Source organism: Sinocyclocheilus anshuiensis, unplaced genomic scaffold, assembly GCF_001515605.1.
Source record: "Sinocyclocheilus anshuiensis isolate Anshui unplaced genomic scaffold, SAMN03320099.WGS_v1.1 scaffold842, whole genome shotgun sequence".
Lineage (NCBI taxonomy): Eukaryota > Metazoa > Chordata > Actinopteri > Cypriniformes > Cyprinidae > Sinocyclocheilus > Sinocyclocheilus anshuiensis.
In genome coordinates, this window is record NW_015536509.1 from 257,081 (window position 1) to 271,094 (window position 14,014).

The 14,014-nt window shown below is 36.1% G+C and overlaps 1 protein-coding gene across 1 annotated transcript in view; it reads left to right on the plus strand.

Annotated features, from left to right (window-relative positions):
- Nucleotides 1–11,564, plus strand: part of LOC107691454 (heparan sulfate 2-O-sulfotransferase 1-like) — a 28,105-nt gene extending 16,541 nt beyond the window's left edge. Inside the window, exons 2-7 of the mRNA XM_016490052.1 lie at nucleotides 7,647–7,879; nucleotides 8,206–8,291; nucleotides 9,013–9,151; nucleotides 10,069–10,166; nucleotides 10,249–10,406; nucleotides 10,487–11,564. Coding sequence (XP_016345538.1) covers nucleotides 7,647–7,879; nucleotides 8,206–8,291; nucleotides 9,013–9,151; nucleotides 10,069–10,166; nucleotides 10,249–10,406; nucleotides 10,487–10,713 — 941 coding nt within the window. The 3' untranslated portion in view covers nucleotides 10,714–11,564. The remainder of the gene's footprint in view (nucleotides 1–7,646; nucleotides 7,880–8,205; nucleotides 8,292–9,012; nucleotides 9,152–10,068; nucleotides 10,167–10,248; nucleotides 10,407–10,486) is intronic.
- Nucleotides 11,565–14,014: the final 2,450 nt, after the last annotated feature.

Sequence of the window (14,014 nt, forward strand, 5' to 3'; positions counted from 1 at the left end):
CGTCACATGTGGTTGCCGCAAGCCCACCGGACGCTCCTTTGTCCAATCCGCCGGCCGCGCCGTTCTCAAGCCCGCACGCCGCCACTCATTTAAGCCGGCCTCCGCTCACTCTAGCCCGCCGTGTGTTTCGTTGTTAAAGCGAAACTACTTTGTTTGGCCTTCCAAAAGAGGACACGACTGGAAATCAGTGGTTAAGTTGTATTTACAACACTGTTCCAGAAACAGTTCAACCCAAATATTCAGATGTGTACTGTCCAGCGCATTTTATGGAGGACTGTTTCCTGATAGACTACAATGCCGGCTGTTCTGACTCACAGAGTGTAAGTACGTTTTTTATATTTAAAGAATTTGCCACTGACGAGCACACCTCGCTTTTCAGAACGATGAACTTTGTAAAAATCGACGCGTTTCAGAAAGGCGGGGCATAGAGGAGAAACAATAATGTACAGTATGTGGAAAATAATGTGTTTTTTTAACCTTAAACCACATAAACACATTTCATTACACTAAATACACAAAATAATGTTCTTTTTAGCAACATCGTATGACCCCTTTAAAAGAGCCCTTTCACTCAGCATAATGCATCAGTTGTGTGCCTATCAAGTGGTAAATAGGTAATGAGTCTGTTTTTCTCATTAACTTGCAATTATATTATTACTTTAGGCTGGGTATTGCAGCAGTAATGAGATGGTGAAACAGTCTGCAACATGCACATCTACCCATAAAATCAGATGACTCTTTTGCCTTAAAATTTCCCATTACAGTTCATCACATACAAAGCACATACAGTTTTTGTTTAGAGGTGAATTACTAATATTAAAGGGTAGATTTTGATATTTTATTCATGGAGCCATAATTCTCTAGGTTTAGTCTTCATTTTGCAGGAGTGTTATTTTTCTCTTCACAATTTTGATAGAATAGTTTTACCCAAAAAATTTGCCTCCCAAAAAATCCTCCCAAGCTGTAGATGAGTTTGTTTCTTCATCTGAACAGAATTGGAGAAATTTAGCATGACTTGTACACCGATGGATCTTATGCAGTGAATGGGTGCCGTCAGAATGAGAGTTTAAACATCACAATAATAATCCACATGACTCTAATCCATCAATTAATGTATTGTGAAGTAAAAAGCTCTGTTTGTAATAAATCCATAAGACATTTTAACTTAAAACAAGTCCTCTATCCATAATATTGCTATCTCCAGTGAAAACGTCATCTCGTCTGAATCAGGAGAGAAATATGCACAAACAAAAACAGTCCAAAACAGTTCTAAACAAATATGTTAGTGGATTTTGATGTGAGAGGACAACAGGGGAAGGACTTTTTCATTGGAGGAAACATTATTATGGATTAGGGATTATTTTGGCCAGAAGTGATGGTTTAAAGTGAGAACACTTAATGATGGATTTGTTTCTTACGAACATTAAACTTTTCACTTAACAAGATATTAATTGATTGACTGGAATCGTGTGGATTACTTGTTTATTATTGTGATGTTTTTAGCAACTGTTTGGACTCTCATTATGATGGCACCCATACATTGATGATCCATTGGTGAGCAAGTGATGTAATGCTACATTTCTCCAAATCTGTTCCAATTAAGAAACAAACTCATCTACATTTTGGCCCGAGAGTGAGTGAATTTTTAGCAAATGTAAATTTTTTGAGTGAACTATTCCTTTAAAATGTCAAAATGCTTTTTGCAATAGTAACAAGTTTTCTCTGTTGTCGTGGGACACCATAATGTGGCATAGCAACAGTTGTTGTCATGGCCAATAACAGTTGTCTGCATGTGATGGTTGGAGACTGAGTTCTTTGACCTGAGAGCAGTCAGAGTTGAGTGGGAATGTGCTGTGGTTGGCTTGACATCATCACCTCACAGTAGCAGCTGCCCGTACACCAGCTCACATTTACACACTACTGTCACCACATCGTGTACGCTGTCAAATTTTCATCTCAAGATCTTACGAGTATTACGAGACCAAAGGTCCTTTTCTGTTTGAACTGCAGAGTAAATTTTGTTCATGAATTCACTTTAAATATTGTCAGTATTTTGCATTACTGTAATTTAGCCTTTCATTAACATTTACATAACATACAGTGGGTACGGAAAGTATTCAGACCCCCTTAAATTTTTCACTCTTTGTTATATTGCAGCCATTTGCTAAAATCATTTAAGTTAATTTTTTTTCCTCATTAATGTACACACAGCACCCCATATTGACAGAAAAACACAGAATCGTTGACATTTTTGCAGATTTATTAAAAAAGAAAAACTGAAATATCACATGGTCCTAAGTATTCAGACCCTTTGCTGTGACACTCATATAACTGTATATTTAAAAAAATATATTTGGCCAAATTTCTAAATTTCAAGAATTGGTTTGCTTGTGAACATTCATGAGGAATTGTAATGCATAGTTTCACAGGATGTTGAATTGGAATTTGAATTCAAATGACAGGAAGAGGAATTTACTAAATTCAATTGAAAAAAAGGCAACACTATGCATAAATAAATAAAATAGCTGGTATGTAGCACATTTTTTCTGAATTGAGTAGACATATTTCTCTAAATTCTAAAGTTCATTACTTTCAAAACAATTTAAAAAATTCCATACAGAACTGCAAAATGAAAAAATAAATACTTTCAAATATATATAACATTAAAAAGTGCCCCTATTATGCCATTTTAAGGTTCCTAATATTGTTGTGGGAGTCTCCTACAATAGGTTTACATGCATGCAAGGTCAAACAACCCTTTTGTTTTCTCAAAATATGCATTTAATATCACCTCATTTTCCAACAATTCTCAAACTTCAAAGCAGTTCTAAGATTCAGGGCGAATTCCAAATGGCTTTTTGCGCCCTCGAAGGGCACTTCGGGAAGGCGACGCCATTTGTAGGGATGTTCCAAATGAAAGTGAACTACTGAACCCTTCCAGAAGTCTGTTATCGAAGGGAACATGCGATGGTCACTTCACAGAAGTGATTTCCGTTTGTGATCATGTGATATTCGGTTAAGAGATCTCGCGATGCATTTTAAAGCAAAGTTGGGGTTCATTTTCGACTTCACATACAAACGTAAGGAAAATAGGCTAATTACATTCATCTTTATTTTAATGTAATTCAAAATATTTTTTGTCAGTGATAGAAATATGATTTAAGATGGTAGTGTAAGCAAGTTTGGTTTGAAAAAGTTTAATAATAAATAAGACAATTAGATAATATTTGAATAAAATAATAATACATATTTATTTGCAACAACTGATGGAGAGCTGAATGCTGCACGCTCGCGCAGCATTGTCAAGGTAACATTTGGTCAGTCATTTCCTTTGTCAAGGGAGTTCCAAACGCTTATACGAGACAGTAATGCTATACACACTTCAAAGAGCACACTTCAGTGGCTCTGCCCTTCGAAGGGAGTAGGGCATAGGGATGGTCACTTCCGTTTGGAATTCGCTCTTAGTCTCTCTACTTTCTTCTCAAATGTAATGTTTTTTTAATTTCTAAATTACCCCTGGCTTAGTGTTTTGTTTTTGTTGTTCGTGGCCGGCCAACATAGGCCCTGTCCCAAACCGCACCCTAAACCTTCACGGTCTTCTTCATAGTCCACATTTTCGTGGCGTAATGCCGGTTCGACTGTCAGGTAGAAGTCTTCTGCGGAGTTCGCTTCAGCGCAGGCTCGGCAGAAGTGCGTATCGAGGGCGCATAGTGGCCGCAAGGGGAGCGCTGGCGAGCACCCTTCTGAAAGCTTAAATGATGAATGGGTCACCCTACGGTCTTGTGGACTTAAAGGTGCAGTGTGTAATATTTAGGAGGATCTATTGACAGAAATGCAATATAATATACATAACTATGTTTTCAGAGGTGTATAAAGACTTTACGCAATGAACCGTTATTATTATTATCCTTTATTTTACCAGGAATTATCCCATTGAGATATAAATCTCTTCTACCAGGGAGTCCTGGCCAAAATGGCAGCACAGAAAGTTTCACATACAGATTAGACACGCATCAAACAAAACAAAAAATAATAAATAAAAAAATATCATCCAACATCATATTAAAAATTACATAAAACATTCACAAGTTTCTTCCAGGTAGAACTCCAAAAGATTTCTAAAAATATTTAGAGATGGAATTGTTTCTAACATCATAACACTCTGCATTTCATTCCATAGCCTAGGACCATAGGAGGAAAAGGCAGTTTTGCCAAATTCAGAGCGTACTGTAGGAACAGTGAAATGTAATTTGTAAGAGTTTCTAGTGCTATAATTACAAGTATAATATGATAAAAGATTACAAATATAAGTTGGCAGTTTACCTAATAATGCCTTGGCAGTAAATAATAACATATGCATTTTTCTCCTTTGGTACAAGGATGACCAACCAACTATTTTGTACAAAGTACAGTGATGGGAACGTGAAGATGTATTTGTCACAAATCGTATTGCAGCATGATATATACTATCCAACTTCCTTAATAAGGACACGTTTGCATGCATATAAACCACATCACCATAGTCCAACACTGAAAGGAAACAACTTTGGATAATTATTTTTTTTGCTTCAAAAGAAAAGCACTTCTTAATACGAAAAAGAAAACCCAATTTAGGTCTGAGCTTTTTTAGAAGATTTTCAATATGAATATTAAAACCCAACCGTTCATCAAGCCATAAGCCCAAGTATCTATAACTATGTACTCTTTCAATCCAGTTCCCTTCCAAGGTTAGGAGATTCATAGACTGTGCAACTGTATAAATAATTGTGTCATCGGCATATAAATGGATTTTTGCCGTGTTTATCTCTTGACCTAGGTTATTTATATAAAGTGAAAATAAAACAGGAGTGTCCCTGTGGGACTCCTTTATTTATTTTTAATTCTGTAGAAATTAAATTTTCAGCTGAGACACACTGCATTCTTTCTGTCAGATCATTCTTGAACCAATTTAGACTCATTTTACTAAAACCCAAGCAACTGAGTCTCTGCAATAAGATTTTGTGATCTACAGAATCAAATGCTTTAGAGAGATCAACAAATAGAGCAGCACAGTACTGTTTATTATCTAGGCTTGTAATAATATCATTTGTAGTCAACATAGCAGCTGTAATAGTACTATGACCTGAGCGGAAACCTGATTGAAATTCATTTAAAATATTATTTTCCCTTAAAAACTGTTTTACTTGGTCATTTACAAGAGATTCAAATACTTTCGCAATAACTGATAGCCTTGAAATAGGTCTGTAATTGTCTAATTCAAAAGGGTCACCCCCTTTTAACAAAGGGAGAACCATAGCTGATTTCCATGCATGTGGAATTTCATTTGAAGTTAAACTTAAATTAAACATAGCAGTAATTGGTTCCGCTATGCAATCTGCCGCAATTTAAAAAAAATAAGGCTCTATATTATCCGGCCCTGCTGATTTTTTACAATCTAAATTTAATAGAGCTTTGTGTGTGTTATGTTTTTATTAACTTCGAATGAGCAATTTATATCTACATACACCGGGGGCCCCCATTACATGGAAGTCGCCACCATGTTTGTACAGTAGCCCGTAAAAGGACGAACAGAGCGCATTTCGTCACTGTTGTTTTTGCGAATAAAACACTGACACAATGATGAACAAGTAACAATAATATTCGCAATAACATAACATTTTATTGAATAATTAAGTAAATATAATTCCTTAATTTACCTTTGTAAAGAAACCTCATTAATGCTGGCTACTCTCTGCTGTCTCAGACTACAACATCTTAGTCCTGTATCGGCCACCGTAGCTTCACTAAAGTGAGCGGGGGACTGAGCCGTTGGTTGCAGTTCGCAACCTGACCATTAGATGCCGCTAAAATTTACACACTGCACCTTTAAAGTTGCCATGAAATCAAAATTGACCATTTTTATTTTTTGATGGAATACTGTAGTGTTTATTATAAATAATTTATCCGTGCACATCATTCTTTTTTTTTTTTAATGTGCCCTCATATTCTTTAATCAAAAACGTTAACCTCCCCTCCCCCTCAAAACGACTCCTCTACTCTTCCGGTCACAAGCTATGGCGCAAGGGCGGAGCTATCTGGAACTGCCAACAGCTGCAGTGACATCAGTGACGTTTGGGGGGAAAAGCTGAAGCTGATGCTTCACTTTATAGCACTGACACCAGTCATGAGGGAGTACGTTATGTTAAAGGTGTTAGGATATTACAACAACATTACTCTTAGGACATCGCAAACAAATTTTTTTTTCCATGAATATGACTTAACTTGATGGAGAACGTGCTCAGTCTCTCTCTCGCTCTCTCTCTCGCATTCGCATGTTTTGTGCCGTTGATCGTCATCGTCAGCTTTAATAAATAAAACATTTATTCATGCTAGGGTGTCGGCTGTGATTCCAGTGGAGAGAAATCCCCCACCACTAACTGCAAACTGGCATTCAGATCTGCCTCCATTTTGTTAGCAGCGCCCCAACTTCCAACGATCCAATCAATTCCCGAAGGACGAAATCAAGTCCCGCCCTCTCATTTCAGATGGTGTTTCACTCGGATATACGTCACAGTAGAGAAGAAAAGACAATCGCAACTTATGTTTCATGCCGACTTTAACGGACACGCGCACGCGGCGGCCATTGAGTCCGCAAGACCGCAAGTGCACATGAAGTGTGCCATTTGGGACAGGGCCATAGAACATAGTTGGGCATTATGCAAATGCATTACCCTGTGACATGTAGCCGTCATGGAAGTGGGATTTGAATTACTAACGACTCGTTTAGGCTGTTCAGAGTCGATTCTTTCTCTTGGGAGACAATGGCCCTGTCCCAATGGCCCTGTCACTTCATGTGCACTTGCGGTCTTACGGACTTACAATGGTCCATTTGTCATTTTAGCGTTCAGAAGGGTGCTCGCGAGCGCCCCCTTTGCGGCCGTTATGCGCCCTCGATCCGCACTTCTGCCGAGCCCGCACTGGGGCGAGCTCCGCAGCAGACTTCTACCTGACAGTCAAAGTGGCATTACGACACGAAAGTGCGGACTCAGAGGAAGGTCGCGAGGGTTTAGGGTGCCATTTGGGACAGGGCCAATAACTTTATTTATCGTGCTTTCGGCTTTACAACTTTGCAGATCAAAGCTACATTACAGACTGCATGAAAGGCAATATTCGAAATGGCATAATAGGGGCACTTTAAAAATAAATATTAATAAATAAAAAAATAAAGATTCTGGCAAATAAGGTGTTTATTTTTTTACTTTGTCAAAAATAAATATTTGAAAAATAATTAAATATATGAATTAAATTAGAACATTATTGTTATTGTCGAGTACGAGTTCCCACTTGTTGGGATTTTTAAAATTATGAATATTATTATTTGTATTATTATTATCTTAAAGCCTTTTAGTGCCAGGTCACTGAGCCCACATGCTCAAAATTATGTAACTGCAATGCATAGTGTTGAAATCTAATAAAATAAATTTTCCTTTAAGAGATAATGATTCATCCAGTATTCTTTGCAATTTTGCTCCCTCAACATACAGTACTTTTAGTATTCCTTTATGAATCTGGTATATGGCAGTTTTTTTTTTTTTTCAGTTTTTTTTTTTTATTATTGAAATTAATTTTGCATTAATGTCTCCTCATCTTCTCCTCCTCCATTGCAGAACGAGCCATTGCAAGACATGAGGTACGAGAGATTGAGCAACGGCACATTCAAGAGGGGGCGAAGGAGGCCCTGGTCAAGGAAGACGATTTGGTGGTCATCTACAACCGAGTGCCCAAAACAGCCAGTACCTCCTTCACCAACATCGCCTATGACCTGTGCAACAAGAACCACTACCATGTGCTGCACATCAATACCACCAAAAACAATCCCGTCATGTCTCTTCAGGATCAGGTCAGTTTTGTATCACTTGTGCATGTTCACTGTTAGTGCTTCCCACTTACAGCCATCCAAACAACAGATTATCATGCTGGACGGATCCAAATGTTTCCATTTACTGAAATGAACCAAACAGCTTCTAAATGGCACAAAGCATTTCCTTAATAGTGCACTACAGCAGATGTTATAGTGTGGTGGCTTTATATTATCCTGAGGTTTTAGGGGACTTAAAATGGGCAAATTTCTATCATTAAACTCTAAAAAGGCTGATTGTTTTTTCAGAGCAAATCCTTAAGTGATTTATTTTTTCATTATTATTTATTTATTTATTCATGTTTCAGGTACGGTTTGTAAAGAATGTGACGTTATGGAAGGAGATGAAGCCTGCGTTCTACCATGGACATGTTTCCTTTCTGGACTTCACTAAGTATGTATTATGTGCTCCTGTCATTTTGCTCTGTTCAATCTGTTGTGGTCAATGTGTTTTGCCCGAGTAATGCTGTATAGAGTGGTTTCAGGTTTTGCATTCAGTGCCAACATCACTGAAAGGTGGTTTGCCAACATTCTGCATAACTAGAATCCTACATTAGCCACTCATTCATTCATATCCATTGAAAGGATGTTGTTTTACATTCCCAAGAACCCAAAAAGCAGTTTGATGCTGCTGACTCCTGGTGGCTGTAAAAGGAATTGCAGCAAGCCTCTCAGCTCATTTTAAAGGGATGGTTGACTGTTTTTTTTCTAGGCTTGATTGTGTTTATGTGGTGCAGTCTAACATGTGGTAATGCTTCGTTTGTTAAAAAACGCATTATTTTTCACATAATTTACCTTTATTCCACACCTCTCTGTCCCTTCTCCTCTGAACGCACTGATCATTTCCTGCTTTTATGAAGCCCCTCCCTCAGAAATACACGATGGGCTCTGATTGCATTACACACTAACTAACATTAAAAAAGTGAAATCGCAATCAACCACCCCTTTAAACAATACTGTACAATCATATTGTTAGTTTCCAGTTTTGTGTCTTCCCATACCTTACCTACATGCATAAATCAACTATTTAATTATGCCTAAATGCCCAAAATATGTGTTAGTCCTACTATACTAATACATTACTAATTACAGTTCCTTTCCTATTTCATTATCAGATTTGGAGTGAAGAAAAAGCCTGTTTACATAAATGTTATCCGGGACCCTATTGAGCGTTTGGTGTCTTACTACTATTTCCTGCGCTTTGGTGATGACTACAGACCAGGCCTGCGACGCAGAAAGCAAGGGGACAAAAAGGTGAGTCTGGTGGTTTAAGTGTTCGATTAAATTGTTTCGTCTACTTTTATCCTATTTTTAATTTTTATGAATTTCACAGCTATAAGGTACCTAGGTTTAAGTTCATAAAATACATTTATTGTGTTAGTAAAAATTATTTCAAAATAATAATAATATTAGACAAATTTAATATTAAATATTATTAATATTGTAATATTATTATTTTGTAACATGTATTATATAAAATGTAATATTTTATATATTAGTATGTAAAAAGTACAAATACAATTTAAAGTAATATTCTTAAATAATACAATTATAAATAATAATAATTATTATTATTATTATAAATGATGATTTTTAAAAAATCCCAATTTGTTTTATTAAAAGTTGTGCTATTAACATCCTGAATACTAGCCTTGTTTAATTAAGTCTTATATTAATAAAAAGTGGCAGGTGAAATGGTATCAATGCCAGGGAATTAATTTATATGGAATAAATCCTAGTACAAGAAGAAGTTTTTTTTAGCCAATTCAAATCTAAGTATGATGAAGTTGTTTTCACTAGGTGCCGTTTAGGTCATTCAAGACAACCATCATGCCTTGCTTTGTCAAACTCCAATGGCTGTTAAACATATTTTACTAGAATGTGTTTTTATTCAGAGGCTGATGTGTTTTAAAAAGTGGAGAAAAAAAAAAGTACTTTAGGAACTTTGTCTTATATTAATCTTAAATGTTTTATATAGTTTTTTTTTATTATTTGTTCTCGCCATGAAGAATAGTAAATAGTAATAAAACACTTTCTTCCATTACTATAACCACAAAATTATCTTCTTTGCTGTCAAAATAAAGCTTAACTTTTTTTCTTTATTACACACAGAACTCAGAACATGTAAACTGTATATTTTTTTTCAACTCAAAGATCTGTGTGTGTTTCAGACGTTTGATGATTGTGTAGCTGCTGGAGGATCTGACTGTGCTCCAGAGAAACTGTGGCTTCAGATTCCCTTCTTCTGTGGTCATTACTTTGAGTGCTGGTAGGCTGTTCAGTGTCTTTTTGAGCAATTCAGATCTACCACTTTTAGGACTCGTTACATTTTCTCAATCACCTTTTCATAGGAGCATTGGCAGTAAATGGGCTTTGGAGCAAGCCAAATACAACCTGGTGAATGAATATATGTTAGTTGGAGTGACAGAGGAGTTGGAAGACTTTGTTATGATGTTGGAGGCAGCTCTCCCTCGCTTTTTTAAGGGGGCCACAGAGCTCTATCGGACAGGTATGACTGCAGAGAGAAAGTCTTTACAAGTCTATTAGATGGTGAATATTTTTGTTAAATGTTTGTGTCTATTTCTAAAGGGAAGAAATCGCACCTAAGGAAAACGAGCGAGAAGAAGCCGCCCACAAAAGAGTCTATAGCCAGACTGCAGCAGTCAGACATCTGGAAAATGGAGAATGAGTTTTATGAGTTTGCACTAGAGCAGTTCCAGTACGTTCGGGCTCATGCGGTGAGAGAAAAAGACGGAGAACTGTACCTACTGGCACAGAACTTTATCTATGAGAAAATCTACCCAAAGACTACCTGAGACTCAGCGGTGCTCCATAACATTGTATGCTGTGGTCGGAAACACTGGAGGGAGGACGCAATACATTCTGCCTGACTGCTCTCCATCTGGATGTGTGCAAACTAGTCTTGGGGCCAAATAGCTGTCAAGAGCTTTATCCCCCCAATACATATCATCTCAAAGAAGGCTTAAAAGCTCTCTAATGAGCTTTACAAGTGACTGAGGTCTTGCTCGTGTCGTTACCATCACCTTTCAGCCATAGGGATTTTATACAGGTCCTGCCACATTTCAGAACGTTTTGTTATTGTACTTATTTAATGCATTAATGGTTATTGTTTTGTTTTGTTTTTTTACTGATTGATGCTGTTTTGGGAGTTTTAACATCTTATTTTAAAGTGTAAAAAAAGAGTACAGATGACTACTAAACATTCTTGAAGCTCTTTATCAAGCTGAAAAAATATAGTAATTTTTCCAATTTAGTAAATAAAATAAGGAATGCTTTATTTCTTTGACTTTCAAAATGTTGAAAGTGTTGACATATGTCTTGTCCTTGAAATACCAGAATTTTGTATTTGTAGAAAAAATTATACACATTTGGTGTTTGCCATTTTTAAAACAGAACCTTCTGCCTGGGGTGCAGTCCTGCATTTTTTTTCAGCAATTTTAGATATATTTTTTATCTACAAAAATATGTAAATACTGGTCATTACAGTTACAGTTGGACCAAAACATTCATATATGGGCGGATAAAGAATTGAAGATAAAATGTTTATCTGCATGTGGATTTTTGTACTGTTACTGGTTCTTGTTAAACGGCAATTCTTTTGTTTTAATTTGCTTTTATATATTTTATGACTGAATTATGTTTTTTTTGTTTGTTTGTTTGTTTGTGTTTTACGTAGTTCAAACATACTTTTTTTCCCCAAGGACTCTCATGTCAAGCTTCTCATGGCAACATACCATTAGTCTGCTGCTTTGATTTAGAGATCATGGACCGTAAATGTGTTCATTGAAAGAAAGACTCTGAATTCATCAAGACTGTGTCTTTTTTTCTAAAACACAGAGCTGTTATTATAGCCAGTGTAAATATGACTTGACATCTCAGCATATGAATTGATGAGAATTGTTTTACAATTTGAAATAGGTACAGTTGCATTGATTGTCATTATTAACATCAATGTGGAAATAGGCAACCATCATATGAAATTGTTTGCCTTGTTGATGGTACTACAAGAGTGGAACTGATGAATTTTGAAAATGGAAATTTGCGCCCTGTGTACATTATACAATTCCAATGTTTATATGTACATCTTTACTAAACACACGTTTGTGCATGAAATGGGTGCTGGATTGCACTTGCTCCTAAAATCTCCAAGACACGAGTAGAACAGTAGAATATGTAAAAAATATTTTGACATTATCCAAGTTCTCTTAGATATTTTTAGAGTATCAAAACCAATCTGTACTGTATATGAAACGCTAGAGTAACTTGTACATATAAAATATGTATTGGTTTTAATATCTCTTTTATTTCACAGTGTTATTGTGTGAGCCTGTATTTGTTCTGTTCTGTTTTTTTTTTGTTTTGTTTTTTTTCATCTTAAATTAATGAGACTCCTGGACTTGGCTTTTAGCAGCATTCATTGCCTTAGAAACTTACGCTCCACAGCTAACCTGCTCTGGGGTAGGTTATGTTCTGGTTTAGAGATCTCAAACACAAATTACACCAATCAGCTTCAAGCCAAGTGACTCATCTCTCAATAAAGCCACTCCCCCAGTTTCTCTTACTCCAAATTAAAGGATGCTACATAAAACATTTTCAAAGATAATGTCTGATTTTTAGAGATTATAATTTAACTCAGAATCAAGCCTGAGTTGACAGAGAAAGTTGATGATCAGCTTCATGGTACCAACAAAGCCGGATTGGAGTGGTTTGGTTTTGTCAACTCAAAACTAATCCTGTAACCCTGAGTTTGTTCAGCCACCATCATGGTACAGGCCCCAGGAGCTTTGCTTTTTTCTGCTGATGTTGCAGAGGTAGATTTGAAAACAGGTTTTTGGATATGTCAGCCACAATAAAAAGAGCTTGATTTATTTAGATTTTTTTCTTCTTCTCTGTTAGTCCCTTATCAATGTAATTTTGATAAAATATCGCAGACTGTTTCTGTCTGCTAAAAGTAGTTTTTATTTATTTATTTATTCATTCAAACAAAGGAGAAACTAAAATATATGGAGGCTTATATTTTATTTAATATTCTTCACCTTTTTTGTTTCTAACAACACAAACAAACTAAACATTAAACAGACGGTTCAAAAGTTTGGGGTCAGTAAGATTTTTTCATGTTTATGAAAGAAGTCTTTTATGCTCACCAAGTCTGCGTTTATTTGATCAAAAATGCAGTAAAAGCAGCAATATCATGAAATATTATTACAATTATTATTATAATTAAAATATTTTCAAATGTAATTTATTCCTGTGATGGTAAAGCTGAATTCTCAGCAGTCACCCTACTCCAGTCTTCAGTGATCCCTCAGAAATCATTCTAATATGCTGATTTGCTGCTGAAGAAACTTATTATTATCTATGTTGAAAACAGTTGTGCCGATTAATATCTTAGTGAAAACCGTGATAAATTTTTTCAGGATTCTTTGATGAATAGAAAGATCAAAAGAACAGCATTGATTTGAAAATGTTGTCTTTACTGGACAAATTCAGGGCATCATTGCTAAAGAAAAGTATTAACTTCTTTAAAAATATATATTACTGACCCCCAAATTTTGAATGATGGTCCATGTATGTCTTTTCATAAAGTAAAAAAACCATGTAACAAAGTTCGGGGAAGAAGGAGGCGGGAACCGTCGAACATTTCAACATAAAACTTTATCAAATAAACGAACAAAAGTAATGCAATGCATTAAAGCATTAAAGTAAAATGCATTGTAAAACACAATAAATGCACAATACAAAAGTAAAACACAATAAAACAACTACATAAAATCTCCCAAGTCCTTGCACTGTCGTTACTCTATGGGATTACATCTCTGCCACAATTCTGCGCACGAAAGATCATATTTTGAGTGCGCAAAAGTGCGTTTTGCACACGCACGGACTGAGTATTGTGGAGAAAATGTTTGTCTCACAAACAAGAAAGTATTTCGAGCGCACGAAAATCAATTTTGCATTTAAAATAAGTTTTTGGATTTGTGCAGACCTTCTCTTTTGCGCGTGCAACATTTAACTAGCTTGCTCACCTGATGCCCGCCCTCAGTGCTCTCTACATGCCGACGGCTCGCTTGCTCAACACAACCCAGCATTACAATA